The sequence below is a fragment of the Cnephaeus nilssonii genome, assembly GCF_951640355.1.
Source record: "Cnephaeus nilssonii genome assembly, chromosome: 16".
Classification (NCBI taxonomy): domain Eukaryota; kingdom Metazoa; phylum Chordata; class Mammalia; order Chiroptera; family Vespertilionidae; genus Cnephaeus; species Cnephaeus nilssonii.
The window spans coordinates 3,844,571-3,859,969 of NC_137087.1; the positions used below are offsets into that span (position 1 = coordinate 3,844,571).

General features: G+C 42.6%; 1 protein-coding gene and 1 pseudogene across 3 annotated transcripts in view; one reads left to right on the forward strand and one right to left on the reverse strand.

Moving 5' to 3' along the window:
* Nucleotides 1–224: 224 nt before the first annotated feature.
* The window catches only part of WAPL (WAPL cohesin release factor), a 102,083-nt gene continuing 86,908 nt past the window's right edge, over nucleotides 225–15,399 (reverse strand). For both annotated transcript variants that reach the window (XM_079793576.1, XM_079793575.1), the window contains exons 16-19: nucleotides 13,779–13,986; nucleotides 10,141–10,229; nucleotides 3,072–3,167; nucleotides 225–2,527 (exon numbers count right to left, since the gene is read on the reverse strand). In XM_079793576.1, the coding sequence (XP_079649702.1) occupies nucleotides 2,462–2,527; nucleotides 3,072–3,167; nucleotides 10,141–10,229; nucleotides 13,779–13,986 (459 nt within the window). In that variant the 3' untranslated portion in view covers nucleotides 225–2,461. The remainder of the gene's footprint in view (nucleotides 2,528–3,071; nucleotides 3,168–10,140; nucleotides 10,230–13,778; nucleotides 13,987–15,399) is intronic.
* Nucleotides 4,660–10,130, forward strand: LOC307112929 (40S ribosomal protein S3a-like; annotated as a pseudogene). Its single transcript has 2 exons — nucleotides 4,660–4,708; nucleotides 4,794–10,130. The product of its transcript is annotated as a 40S ribosomal protein S3a-like (transcript).

Here is a 15,399-nt window from a genome sequence, read left to right on the forward strand (position 1 = left end):
AAGACGCTGTACCTAAGGCAGCCCAGGTGCTGAGTTAGCATGGCATTCAGGTGAGTGCTACTAAACACATGGAGAAGTACATAATGCTTAGCCAACACTGGTTGTGAAATTTTTACGTGGAAGTTGAAAATGTGGAATTTAAGTGAGACATTAGGCAGCAACATCAAGTCCGTGAGACTTCTTCCTCCCAAACAGTTCAATAGAGTTATGTTAAAGACAACATGTGTATTGAAAGTAGCAATTTTATTTGAGTTAAAATTATTTACAAAAAACCCAAAGACATACTTCATGAAACTGGTACAAACTATTTTTTCCTGCCGTTGGCTTTTGCTCCAAAGATCACAGCTGAGAAATACTGTATAAAATAAGATTGGATTCAGAAAAGTATTCTACTGTTCTAATTTCCAACTGGTAGTATTTACAGAGATATTTACAATGGAAAAAAAGGTTACTTTAAAACTTTAATTTGTAAGTCAGCCTCAAGTACCCTAAAATGCAGAGTTCTCTGAGGGTTAAACACACAAATGTGCTGCAGCTGGTGAGGTGATGTCTCCCCCACCCCCACCAAAATCTGCATCTATCAGTGCTTGACAATTAGTTATTATTTAAATAACAAAACAAAAAACTGTTAAACACCGAGGTAAATCAATTCTCAAATGATTACCAGTGTAACAGAAAAATGTAGTTCGCCCTGATTGTTCTCATCCAAATGTTTTGTATTTCTTACCTGCCAGTCAGCTTTACCAAAAAAATCTGTTCCTTTTCCTAAATCAGTGATTAATAAATATCAATGTATTTTAAAATAATTAAACAAAATATATCTAATTCCATTTTCTGGGTATCATTTCCTGATATGCCTTTAAAATAGTTTGCTAAGCTAGCTTCTGTACTCAGGGCAAGTACAACCTGTCTTTCCCAAGTTACACTGGCACACTATGCTCTCAAAAGGTGATGGGTGGGGTCAGGGTAGGTGGGAGGGAGAAAACAATTTGTCCAGAACCAGTTACTTCCTTATAGATTTCCCAACAATCTGCATTATCAAAAATAGGAAGACATTAGAAGGCAGCCACTGCATTAAAAACATTACAGCTGGCACTGATACAAGAGCCCCGATTTGTCACTTTATACAAGGAAATAACAAAGTCTAAATGACTAAATATTAGACTTTTAGCTATTTTCCCCAGTACACACCAAACTAATATTTTTTATGGCTTCAAGTTTTACAAATCCAATGAAGAAACATGATATGACTACCTGAAAGGTATTTAAAAATATGAATGAAATAGATCTCTAAAAGCCTGTATTCAGGCCTGATCAATTAAAGAAAAAATGTATAACCGGTGGTCTGAACAATAATACAAGAAAAATTTGCAGTGTTGTGAAATTAAATGTGTGTTTTGTGTTCCATGACTGTTTTCCAAACAACACACTGCTCTGTGAAGTAAGAATCTAAATGGAAAAAAAGGGTCTTTTCTACACCAGCAATTTAAGGCTTTGCGTTTATGCATTTGATCCTGTCACTCTATAGAAGAATATACACGTTATCTGGAAACATGAATTCCACATTGGTGTTTTAGCTTCTTATATTTACTGTACTGAGCATTAGAAAATGTATCTAGAGAGTCCTCCCTCAAAACTTAATGTTTCAGGAGCCTCCCCAAACATGAAGCGTAAACTGCCCTGGGTTGTCAATTTTGCTTCAGCCTTTAACAGGGCGCATCATCTTAGATAACAGTCCCTTCAACTGTTACTTGTTTTCTTGCGTCTATAGTTATGTCTCACTATGGTATCATAATGAACATGGTCACGGTCTGAAAAGTGAAAAATAGTTTGACAACCTAAATCAAATCAAGAATAAAAAGTATGCTATTAATCCCTTGTGTCTTTGGATTCCATCTAATTTTAAATATAGACAGTAGTTCAGGGAACAACAAGAAAAAAATTCACAAAATTATTAAAAGCTTTATTTACGATCGGAATCATTCAACAAAAAAAGCAAAAGCAAATGAGCCTGAAAAAGGAACTACGCTGTTGTCTAGAATGTCCTCAGAACATTCGATGCCTCAGTAGCTAAGCTGCCTCTGCACCTGGCTGGCATGACAACAGTGGCTCAACATACACAGCAGTTGCACTAACAGCAGCACAAATTTCCCCCTAAATCTTGCCCAGAGTGAAGCAAGAGAACAAGGGGAGAGTATAAACTCTGCCAAAGTAAGTGTACTTAAATACTGCATGGAATTAACAGCCTGACCCTTTTCCCTCATTTTTGATAGTTGCAGATTGATGTAGTAACTGTCATTTCGCAAATGCAGAATGCATGACGAAGAAATCAGGAGGCCTTAGAAATCCAAACGTGAATGATACTGATGAACGTTCTTGGCATTCTTCAAGGAGGACTTTCATGACTTCTGTCTAAGAGCAGCTCCAGCATGGCCGAGCACCCGCGGCGGAGGTAAAGCAGCTAGCAATGTTCCAAGTACTCAATCACTCTAGAGATAGACTTCTGGCCCGTGGTTCCAACAGCACACTGAAAGCGGGGCAGTAGGATGGGGAGAGAGGAAGCAACAGTTACTAGTTCACAAATTTTAAAAAGTATTAGATTAAAGCATAAATTCTTTAGCTTTACTAAACTGAACACTGTGACTCAAACACACTGAGACTACATTATGGCTTTGATAATATATTTGGCCATTATAACAATTATCTCAAATAGAGCAAACTTATTAAAAGAAGATCCCTGTTGCCCTGGCTGGGTTGCCCAGACGGTTGGAGCATTGTCCCGTATCCCAAAAGGTTCAATTCCGCTCAGGGCACATGCCCAGGACGCGGGCCTGATTCCCAGTCAGGGCCTGTAGGTGGCAGACCCTTCATCGTTCTCATCTCATCGACGTTTCAATCTCTCTATCCCTCTCCCTTCCCCTCTCTCTCAAATCAATAAAAACATTTAAAAAATAATAACAAAGATCCAGTTTTCTTTCCACTCACTATGGCCACAGAATTTTTAGGTCTGCTGGCATTAATGTCTCATACTTATATTTAAAACCCCACAAGCTGCACTGGAAGCTACTTACAGTAAGATTCATAAAGCTCAGGAATTTTTTGAGCATCTCTGTCATTATTGAAAAGTCCCCTTCAGGCAGATACTCCCGCACAGTGGTCACATTGATCTGAGGAAACATCAAAGAAATACTGGTCAGCCCTGGTCAGTGTGGCTCAACTGATTGAGCATCATCCCATGCACTGTAAGGTTGCCAGTTTGATCCCAGTCAAGGTGCGGACGGGAGGCAACCGATTAATGTTTCTCTCTCACATCAATGTTTCTCTCTCCCCCACCCAGCTCTCTGAAATCAGTAAAAACATATTAAATATATATACACACACACACACACACACACATATATGTATGTATTTATGTATGTCAGGTGGTAGAAAACATGAGCTTGCACCTTGCACTGTGTTGATGGTTATGGGGCACATTGTTCCAAACCTCTCCAGTTCAGGGTCCCTGAACTCCTTGGTTAACATGCCATTTCCGCTCTTTCCTCGCTCAGCAGTGCTTGCATGCGTGTGTTCCCATTCCCCATCCCATCCTATCCACAGAAAGAAAGGAAAAAGGCAAAGCTGGCAAAGGCTACAAAAGAAATTTATGTGTGCATATTTACTTTTGTAACCGCACCGGAAAATGCTTAAAACAACTAAACATGCCCTAACTGGTTTGGCTCAGTGGATAGAGCGTTGGCCTGCGGACTCAAAGGTCCCAGGTTCAATTCCGGTCAAGGGCATGTACCTTGGTTGCAGGCACATCCCCAGTGGGGGGTGTGCAGGAGGCAGCTGATTGATGTTTCTCTCTCATCTCTCTCTCATCGATGTTTCAAGGTCTCTATCCCTCTCCCTTCCTCTCTGTAAGAAAAATCAATAAAATATATTAAAAAAAGAAAACACCCAAAAAACTAAACGTGCTGTTGATTATGTGTGTGTGTGTTGGGGTGGTCGGAGAGTGTTAGGAGAGGAGGAAGGAGTGCAGATTTAAAATGTTGCACTTCATGGACACAGACAATAAATAGGGTGGTGAAGGCTTGGGGTGGGAGATGGGGACAGACTAGAAGAGATCAATGGGGGGAGAAGGGGGACATATGTAATACTTTTAACAATAAAGATTTTTAAAAAATAAAATGTTACACTTCAGAATGTACTCAGAGCTGCTTATGTAACAAAAAGAAAAAGATCAAAGAAAATCCCTCGCCTTAGCTGGTTTGGCTCAGTGGATAGAGCGTCGGCCTTCGGACTGAAAGGTCCCAGGTTCAATTCTGGTCAAGGGCACGTGCCAGAGTTGCGGGCTCGATCCCCAGTAGGGGGCATGCAGGAAGCAGCCAATCAATGATTCTCTTCATCATTGATGTTTCTCTCTCTCTCTCCCTCTCCCTTCCTTTCTGAAATCAATAATAAAAATATATTATTTTAAAAAAAGAAAAGTCCTCATGTTCCACAGGTGAATTCAGCTAATTATGTAGGCTAAGAATTAAGTAGATCTTCCCAAAAGGCACGTAGCATAATCTATGCAAAGGAGCATGTCAGGAGCCAGGAGAGATTAAGGTGTTTCCTCCATTTACTGTTAGCAAGAGAGAGTCAAACTACTTATAAACCAGTCTGTTAGGGAAAATGTACGACTTGCTTTCCAAACTGTCTTTCATCTTTGGCTTTCGGGGCAGTGCCATGGGGCTGGCATGAACAAGCGTCTCATGAAAGGCGGCAAAAAAAGGAGCCGAGAAGGAGTGCCCAATCTACTCCCTAAGACAGACCAGTGTGGCTGGAGAGCACCAGCTCTGTCAATGTGAGATACTGGGAAACACTAGTCACCAGAACACAAGGAACCAAAGCCGCATCTGATGTCTCAAGGGCCGAGGTTGTGAAGTGAGCCTAGCTGATCTGCAGGAAGACAAAGTTGCATTTAGAAAATCCAAGCTAATTACTGAAGATGTTCTGGGCAAAAACTGCCTAACTTCCATGGCGTGGATCTTACCCAAGACAAAATGGGCTCCCTGGTCAAAAAAACATGGCAGACCGTCAACACTGCCGATGGTTGTTTGCTCGTCTATTCTGTGTCGGTTTTACTAAAAAGTGCAACCACCAGATTCAGAAGACCTCTTAGGCTCAGCATCAGCAGGTCTGCCAAACCCGGAAGATGATGGAAATCATGACCCAGAGATGCAGACAAACGACTTGAAAGAAGTGTCAATAAACAGATTCCAGACCCCATGGGGAAACACATGGAAAAGGCTTGCCACGCTCCTCATCCGCTCCACCATGTCTTTGTTAGAAAAGTCAGATGCTGAAGAAGCCCAAGTTTGAACTGGGAAAACTCATGGAGATTCACGGTGAAAGTCTCAGTTCTAGAAAAGCTACAGGTGCTAAAGGTGAACAAGCTGATGGATATGAGTCTGTTTAAAATTCAGACTTTTAAGGACTACAAATAAAAAATTTTATTTGTGGGGGAAAAACTGTTCTATTTCAGTATGCCTTTGAAATGCTTTAGATGTTCATAAAGAATAAAAGGAAACACTCTCCTTAAACCGTTCACCTATAACAAAACAACACAAAACAGATACGCTGTCCTGAGGATGGGGGCGGGTGTGCAGGGAGGGGCCCTTCTGGTTTGAGTTCTGTTGATGGGACAAGGGAGGAGAAATATAATTACTTTCTTTTGGGAAATCTGCTACCAGTCCCCTCTCCCTTTTTTAATATTCTTCTGTCCAGGTACTTTTGAAATTATAAAGAAGCAAAATAATGGCACTAAAACACTTTCAGAAAAGATCTAATAAAAAATACGTTGCTAAAACAGCTGTATGCTAAGGTATGCATATCAATTGATGTATTCTCCGTGAACCTCCCACCAAAAGCCACCATAGGCCCCCAGCACTAAGCACTTAAGAGGTTTTACAAAATATTTAAAAAATATACTGACGTTGAGAGCATAAGGGTTGGGGTTACAGTAAAGCTGGATTTAAGAATGTCTCTAGGGCTGAGGCATGACAGTCCAGCGGTGGGAAGAGCTGTGCAGTAGTTACAGAAAGGAAAGGTATGAGCAGCAAGGCCTATCTGGGGAACTTAGAAGTACCCAAGGGGTATGACAGATTGAGAAATTGCAGAAGCAGTTTTAGGTTTGGGGTCTTGTCGCAGTAAACAAAGTCATCATTCCCTAAATGATGTGAGCCAGGGAAGATTGGTAAGAGGAGTTATGTGATCAAATATGCTCTTAAGGAAGTTAGCTATGGTGGCAGTGTGCAAGACTTCAGGAATGGAGAGCGTCGAGAGAGCAGGAAGGACCGGCAGACCAGCAAGGAGACTGACCACTGTGTGCACCTGATGTTTGGTGGGCAATGGACAGTGACACCAAGTCTCCTGGGCATCCGCAGCATGAGGCCCTTCATAAACCAGCATCTACTATATGCAACTACCTGCTTTCTTGTCTCTCTCCCACCTAACACACGGGGCAGCCAACCAATTTCCTTCACATTTGTGCTAGCTTTTTCGGTTAATCATAATGATCCCCAAGGCAACATCTGTCTCTATGAATTCATAACATTCCCCATAATGCAGACACTCTTTAGAGATGAGAGAGAAAACAAATAGGAAAGATGTTCCAAGATAAACCCCACAGGGTAATAAAATAAGTTAATTTCAAGAACCATTATTTAAGAAAAAATATGATTAAAACTAGTGTTTAATAGAATCTCCTAAAATTTACATAGTATGTCCCCCTGCTTTTTTGAGATCCGCCTTCCCTTTGTTGGAAGGGCTGAGCTGAAGAGAGTCTCAGAAAGGAAGTAAAGATCTGGCAGGGCCTCCAGAGCCATGATGAGAAATTTGCTCTTGATCCGAAGAGCAGTTGTGCCAGCAAGGGCCACGAATGACGACATGGGCTAGTGTGCCTTTAGATCAGAGCTGGACGGCAATAAAAACATGGAGAGACAGACAAGAAAGATTCAGAAAAATACACAGGACTTCAGACACATGGACATGGTGGGGGTGGGGGATGGGAGGCAATACAGAAAGCTCGATAGCAAAAATGACAAAGTGTCTGTGGGTGGACAGACCACAGCATGAATGCCTCTCCTAATTAAGCCCTTCACACTATCACCGAGATCCTAACCTCCCGTCTCAGGAAAGGGAAGCGAACCTTCCCACTCCGCAACAGACCGCCAGGCTTCCTTGGCCCCTGAGCCTCCCTTTCATTTGGAAATGGGGCTGTTCTACGGGTGCCTATCCTCAAGAACAAAAAGACAGCCTGGCCAGTGTGGCTCCGTGATTGAGCATCTGTAGGAAGCGGTTATAGGGTTAAGCCTCGGACTGACCTGCTGGCAAAGTCACAAACAAGTCCCAAGCTTGGAAGGGCACAGTCCTCTCAGCATAATTAAGCTTGATCCTGTAACTGCTCCCTAGATCTTTCCTGGGTGGCTAGTGGGCTGTGGGAGAGGCAGCAAGTGCTGCCAAAACAAGTGAAACTTACAAGAACATTGTCAATTGCCTTGTTTGTCCCTGACTATAAATAAAGCCTCAGCTTTGCAGTCTGGATCGGTTCTGTGGCCTCAGCCAGGCACAGAAAGATCCACCCAGGCTCCCAGCTTCATGAATCTATTTCTGCCTCTTGTTTTCTTTTTTTTAAAATATATTTTATTGATTTTTTACAGAGAGGAATGGAGAGGGATAGAGAGCTAGAAACATCGATGAGAGAGAAACATCGACCAGCTGCCTCTTGCACACCCCCTACTGGGGATGTGCCTGCAATCAATGTACATGCCCCTGACCGGAATCGAACCTGGGACCCTTCAGTCCGCAGACCGACGCTCTATCCACTGAGCCAAACCGGTTTCGGCTTGTTTTCTTTATTTCTATTATTTTCTCAATCCCTGGCCGCCTCCATTTAGAACCGGTTCGTTCATCTGTCTTTCCGCCATGTCTGGCCCCCGCCGCATCAGGCCCCCGCAAGCATCGACCTATGAACCAGGAGTTCTTGGTTCAATTCCTGGTCAGGGCACATGCCCAGGTTGTGGGTTCAATCCCCAGAAGGAGGTGTGCAGGAGGCAGCTGATCCAAGATTCGCTCTCATCATTGATGTTTCTATCTCTCTCCCTTTCCCTTCCTCTCTAAAATCAATAAAAATATATTTAAAAAACAACAACAACCTCCATGTGTCCCGCTCTAAAAGCAGACTGTCCCAAAGGCCAGAACCATCCACTTCTGTGTTCCCTCAGCACAGAACTGTCTGGACATTCATACTTCTTATAATTCTATTACAATGATCTAAATCTCACATAGTAGCCCCATTTACCTGGCCAATGAGTAGTTCAAACAAAAGCATGTGGGCCAATATTGGCCAAGATGAGGGGAAGTCTACTTGGTATAGTGGGTGTGAAGGGGTTTTAGAGGGGGGGGAAGCAATGCTCTTAAAAAAAGAAACATACAGGAAGAGGCCACCTTTACCTGCTCGGTACAGGGCCCTGAGGGGAGCTAGCAAAAGAACGACAACATACAGAGGACAGTAGAGTCTAAAGACAGAAATTATCCAAGTCCGTGGTATCACTGAGGCCAGACTCTTCCACGTTGAGCCAGCTAAGCATGGGTTTTATATTATGCTCTTTTTTACTTCAACCAAAGATATGTGAATTGATTTATCATCCATTAGTCAAGAACGTTCTCATTAAACCCAATGTACTATCACTTGGAATGTACCTTTAAAAGTTCACCAAATATTCAAAATAGTCACGGGAATGTAAAGTACAGAATAGGGCCCTAGCTGGTTTGGCTCAGTGGCTTGTGACTGAAGGGTCCCAAGTTCAATTCCAGTCAAGGGTACGTACCAAGTTCCCTTAAGGAGCCTTAACGAGCAATCAGCAGGGACCTGAGGCTACACCCTCCCCCACCCCCATGGGGCTTGACAGGGGACCTCAGGCTGCACCCCCACCAGGTGGGGCTAGACAGGGGACCTTCAAGGTGCCCTTCCCGTCCTGGTGCTGGGCTAGAGGACCTCAGGCTGCTCCCCCAACTCCAGCACCAGGCCGGGGGATCTCAGGCCGCACCCCCCGCCCCAGCACCGGGCCAGGGGACCTGAGGCTGTGCCCCCCACCCAGTGGGGCTTGACAGGGAACCTCAAGGTGCACGCCCAGTGCTGGGTCGGGGGAACTCAGGCTGTGCCCCCGCCCAGCGGGGCTTGACGGGGGACCTGAGGTTGCGGCCCCCTCCCGGTGCTGGGCCGGGGGACCTGAGGCTGCGCCCCCCCGCCTGGCAGGGCGTGACGGGGGATCTCAGACAGTGTCCCCCACCAGGCGGGGCTTGATGGAGGACCTCAAGGTACGCCCCCTACCCTGGTCTGGGCTGGGGGACCTCAGGCCACACACCCCATCCTGGCACCGAGCCAGGGGACCTGAGGCTATGCCCCCTGCCCGGCAGGGCTTGACAAGGGTGGGACTGGCCGGGTCTGGATCTAGCCCAATGAGGGGGGGGAGTGGGGGGGGGCAGGGGCCAGCCAGGTCTGGATCTCACGTGATTTTGAGGTGCATGTGGGTGGGCGGGAACTTGACTCTGTATCCCATGGTGTGCCCCAGACTCTGACAGGAGGAAGGTTTTCATATATATTTTACTAATTTTCTTTCATCTCTGACACTTCTATTATAAAGAAAGGGCAAATAGTAATCTTAAATTATTTCCTCTAATTAATCCCCTTTTAATGTGCACGAATTTTGTGCACCGGGTCACTGGTCCATATATATAAAAGCCTAAGCAACCCAATGACCAGTCAACCAGTCGCTATGATGTGCACTGACCACCGGGGGACAGACGCTCAACGCACAGTATTGGGCTCTCTCCTGTCTATATTGGGCCTGCAGGGATCGGGAATAAACTGGCTATCCAACATTCCATTAGGAGTCTCAGATTGTGAGACCCCATCGGTGCACGAATCTGTGCACTGGGCCTCTAGTACAATATAATTGCAAAATAATGTTTTTAAAAAGTTCACCACATATTTGAAAGTTTTTAACATGAGGGGGAAAATAGAGTAATATATAAGCTAATTAAATAATGGTATGAAGCTGCCACAATGGAATCTTTTCAATACACATAAAACATCGAATTCTTACTTACGGGACTCTCCTGGCAGAGACACCCAAGAAGCAGTGCTGTGTACGAGGCCACAATGCAATCCTCCATATGTTTGCCAGCATGCTGAAGGGCTAAGAATAAACAAAACACTGTAACAGTATATCAAAAAATAAAACCCCACAAATCCAACAACTCAGTTATCATTTCTTCAAAACTATTAAACATTGATAAATGATGCTAGAAAAATGAGATATCCACACAAATTAACAAAAAATAATAACTCAAGTGGATGATAATATAAGAGCTAAAACCATAAAACTCTTAGAAGAAAACACAGACTAGTCCTGGCCAATGTGGGTCAGTGGTTGCAGTGCTGTCCAGTACACTGAAAGGCTGCAGGTTCGATCTCTGGTTAGGGCACATACAGGTTGAGGATTCCATCCCCAGACAGGGTGCATACAGGAGGCAACCAATAGATGTCTCTCTCTCTCCCCTTCCTCGCTCTCTAAAAATCAATTAAAAACATATCTTCAGGTGAGGATTAAACTCAAACAAACAAAAATCACAGACTAAATCTTTGTGACGTTAGGTTAGCAAATAGTTTCTTCAACATTAAAACCACAAATGATTAAGTAAAAAAATAGGTACTTTTGTATTTCAAGTTACCGTATACCATCAAGAAAGTGAAAAGACAACCCTCAGAATATATCTGCAAATCATATACCTAAGATCAGGGGCAAATATCCAGAATAAAGAATGTGTGCAGCAAAAAGACAAACTGATTTAAAACATGGACATTTGGCCCTAGCCGGTTTGGCCCAGTGGATAGAGTGTCAGCCTGCGGACTGAAAGGTCCCAGGTTCAATTCTGATCAAGGGCATATGCCAGAGTTGCAGGCTCGATCCCGTGTGTGTGTGTGCGCGCGCTCGCGTGCACGCGTGCGCACGGGAGGCAGCCAATCAATGATTCTCTCTCATCACTGATATTTCTTTCTCTCTCCCTCTCCCTTCCTCTCTGAAATCAATAAAAATGAATTAAAAAAACAAAACAAAACAAAAATACATGGGTATTTGGATAGATATTTCTCCAAAGATATATAAATGACCATTAAGCATGTGAAAAGATGCTCAACACCATTTCTTAACTAGGGAAGCGCAAATCAAGTGACATACACCTTTACTCCCACTCGAATGGCTGAAATAAGAGACACATAACTCTAAGAAACTGAAATCCTTACATGTTGCTGGTAGGAAATTAAAATGGTGCAGCCACTTTGGAAAACAATTTGGCAGTTCCTTAAAATGTTAAACATAGAATTAACAAATAATCTAGAAATTTCACACAAAAACTTGTACATGAATGTTTATAGTAGCATTACTTATAACAACCAAACATAAACACAAACCCAAATTTTGTCCATCAACTGACAACTAGATAAACAAAATGTGGTATACACATAAATGGAATACTATTTGTCTATAAAAATGAATTAGGGCCCTAGCAGGTTTGGCTCAGTGAATATAGTGTCAGCCTGTGGACTGAAGGGTCCCAGGTTCAATTCCGGTTAAGGGCACGTATTTAGGTTGCAGGCTCAATCGCCAGCCCTGGTCAGGGTGCAGCATGTGGGAGAGGCAACCAATCGCTGTCTTTCTCTCACATCAATTTTCTCTCTCTATCCTCCCCATCCCTTCCACTCTCTCTAAAAAAAAATCAATGGAAAAATATGCTCAGGTGAGGGATGAATGAATGAATAAATACAAAAATAAAAATGAATTAGGTACTGGCACATGCTATGACATGGATGACCACTAAAACATTATGCTAAGTGGAAGAAACCAGTAACAAAGGGCCATATTGTATGATTCCATTTATATAAAACTAGAGGCCTGATGCACGAAGACTCGTGCAAGAATGGGCCTTCCTTCCCCTGGCTGCCGGCATCGCCTTCGCTCCAGACAGGAGCCACCTTTCTGCCTTCCCATGCTGTCCAGAGGCCTGGAGCGGCTGGGGTGTCCTGCCCTAGCCCCAGCTGCTCGGTGCCTGTGTATGCAAATTAACCTGTCATCTTTGTTGGGTTAATTTGCATACCCACTCCTGATTGGCTGGTGGGCGTCGTGAAGGTACGGTCAACTTGCATCTTTTATTAGTGTAGATGTCCAAAATAAGCAAATACAAAGACAAAAATAGATTAATAATTTCCAGAGGCTATGGAGTGGAGAGTAAGGGGTAACTGCTGTTTGTAGGTATGGGATTTCTTTGGGGGGGCTGATGAAAATGTTCTGAAGTTAGACAACCTTATGAATATATTGAAAACTACTCAATTGTTTACTTTAAAAGGATGAATTTTTTTATATCCCCCTCCCAATTTATATGTTGACCTCGGGATATGACTGCACTTGGAAATAGGGTGTTTGGTTTAAAAGGTAGCTAATTTAATTGAGGGCATTAGGGTGGGACCATCTAATATGACTACTGTCCACATAAGGAGAAATTAGAACAAAGCACACACAGAGGGAAGATCATAAAGACATAGATCATCTAAAAGCCAGAAAAGAGAGGCCTCAGAAGACACCTTGATCGTGGGCTTCAGCCTCCAGAACTGTGAGGAAATAAATCCTGTTGTTTAAGACACCGAGTTTATGTTACTTTGTTATGGCAGCCCTCACAAGCTAATATTTATCCCAAATAAAGCAATTATTTAAAAAGACTGCTAAGTGCCCTATCTGGTTTGGCTCAGTGGATAGAGTGTCAGTCTGCAGACTGAAGGGTCCCGGGTTCGATTCCGGTCAAGGGCACATGCCCGGGCTATGGGCTCGATCTCCAGTAGGGGGCGTGCAGGAGGCAGCCAATCAATGATTCTCTTTCATCTCTGATGTTTCTATCTCTCTCCCCCTCTTCCTTGCTCTCTGAAATCAATAAAAACATATTTAAAAAATAAAAAATAAATAAAAAGACTGCTAAGCAATAAAAAATGTTATGCCAAAGGAAACACCAAAATTAATAAATGAGAAAATAAAACAGATTTCTTACAATATCAGAACTAATGACATTAGATTTGGAGAGCATGGGCACAAGAGAGAGAGAGTAGACTCAGAATCCAACATTGTGGTGCTTGCTTCCTAGCTGGGTGAAGATGAACATATTATTTAAATTTTGAAACTTGAGTGACATGAAATAACAACTGGCTATTTTGCAGAATTTGCATGAATCAAGTATCACAGTTCCTGACAACAGTAGATAATGTTTGATTAGTGAAGCCATTACCTTCAGTATATTCCTTACTGTGTTTGCCACCAACTACGTATACCATTTGAGAACAATAACTGTAATTTATGACAATAGATCTCAGTACATAAAGGGAGAACGATAAAATAATCTCAAAGTTTCAAAACTAAAAACTTTTAGGGGTCACATTGTTCAGCTGCTTCTCTTTACAGAGACGTAAGGCTGGCCCCGGAAGGAAAGGCACCATTCCTCACTGCACATGTGCCGTCCTCACTGCCAGCGTGCCAACCAACGCCTGTGCGCACTGAGACAGCAAAGCTGTGTGCACTGAACTAGAGAGGCCATGAAGTAGATTAAATAAAAGATCATGACAACACATGAATTAAAAGTATGTTCTGGAGAAAAAATAAGCCATCATTGAATTTTCTATGTCAATACACTCAAAATAAATGTACCTTTATTGAGGTCAAGTTCTTCCTCCTCCTCCTCCTTCTTATGTCTCTCTTCTGCACCATCAGTCTTTTCTGTTGATACCCACTGTATTTCTCCACTTGTTTCTTGCCACTCTCCACTCTTATCATGCTGAGTGGTGGGAGTATCTTTGATCAACTCATCTGTTTTACTTTCTGCCAACTGGGCTGCTCGCTCTCGCTCAAGGAATAGCTGACAAAAATTATTTTTGAAGAGATTAAAAAAGAGATCACCAACCAACATGTATGTAGCCAAGTATAAAGTTCTATTTGTTTTTCACCATCACTAATCCTGAAAAGCAAGTTGTATGATAAAAAGGTTAAGTATCAATAAAAGCCCTTGTTTGGTTATCCTTGCTCCACATCTTATGAAGGCCAAAATGAAAGTATAAATGCTGCCCTGGCTGGTTTGGCTCAGTGGATAGAGTGTCGGCCTGCGAACTGAGAGGTCCCAGGTTCGATTCTGGCCAAGGGCACATGCCTGGGATGCAGGCTCGATCCCCAGTGGGGAGTGTGCAAGAGGCAGCCAATCAATGATTTTCTCACATCATTGATGTTTCTATCTCTCCCTCTCCCTTCCTCTCTGAAATCAATAAAATATATATATTTTTTTTAAAAAAAGAAAGTATAAATGCTGTTGGAATTCAATCAAGTAAATTAAGTGTCTACTAATGATGCAGGCAGGCATTCTGTTTGTAAGAATGAAAATCTCAGTACTTCCTTTAATTTGAATAACAATGACAAAAAATTCAAGTAAAAAAAGCTATAAACTTGAATAATTAAAACAAAACAGCCCTAGCCAGTTTGGCTTAATGGATAGAACATCAGCCTACGAACTGGAAGGGTCCCAGGTTCAATTCTGGTCAAGGCGCATGCCCGGGTTGCGGGCTCGATCCCCAGTAGGGGGCATGCAGGAGGCAGCTGATCAATGATTCTCTCTCATCATTGATGTTTCTCTCTCTCCCTCCCTCCCACTTCCTTCCTCTCTGAACTCAATAAAAATATGTTTAAAAAACAATACAAAACAAAACCCCAAGCAGAATGGATGAATTAACTGAAAAGAAGAACAATGAATAAAACTACATCATACTAGGTAAAAGCAACATGGCTTCTTTAAAAGAATACAAAAACCAGTAAAAAGTAAAAAGTTTCAGAGAAAAACTCAGAGCTGGAACTCAACTAATCATATTAAAAATGAAGTGCAATTGTCAATGAAAGTGCACAGGGAAAATTCAAAAGGGAATACCCTGAACCTCCTTGCCTTCACTTACCTGATCTTCCCTGGGTGGGTACAGTACTGAACATGCAGAGAGCACTGAACATAATGGTATGATTTGGGGAAAACCCAAAGTTACTAAAGACAACTACCTGATAATCAAATGCAAAGTAGACCTCAGAGATTTGCTTAGTGTACAAAGAGTGGTCTATAAAATTTAATGCCTTAAAAAATAAAATTCAGGTTTTGTATAAAGCAGCATTTCTTAAAATTGGTTCAAGGATCCCCAAGATCCTTTCAGGGAGTCCATGAGGTCAGTGACATTAAGAGGTCAAGTGACTTCTTTCATTCTCTCTGAATATACAGTAGAGTTTTCCAGAATGCACATAA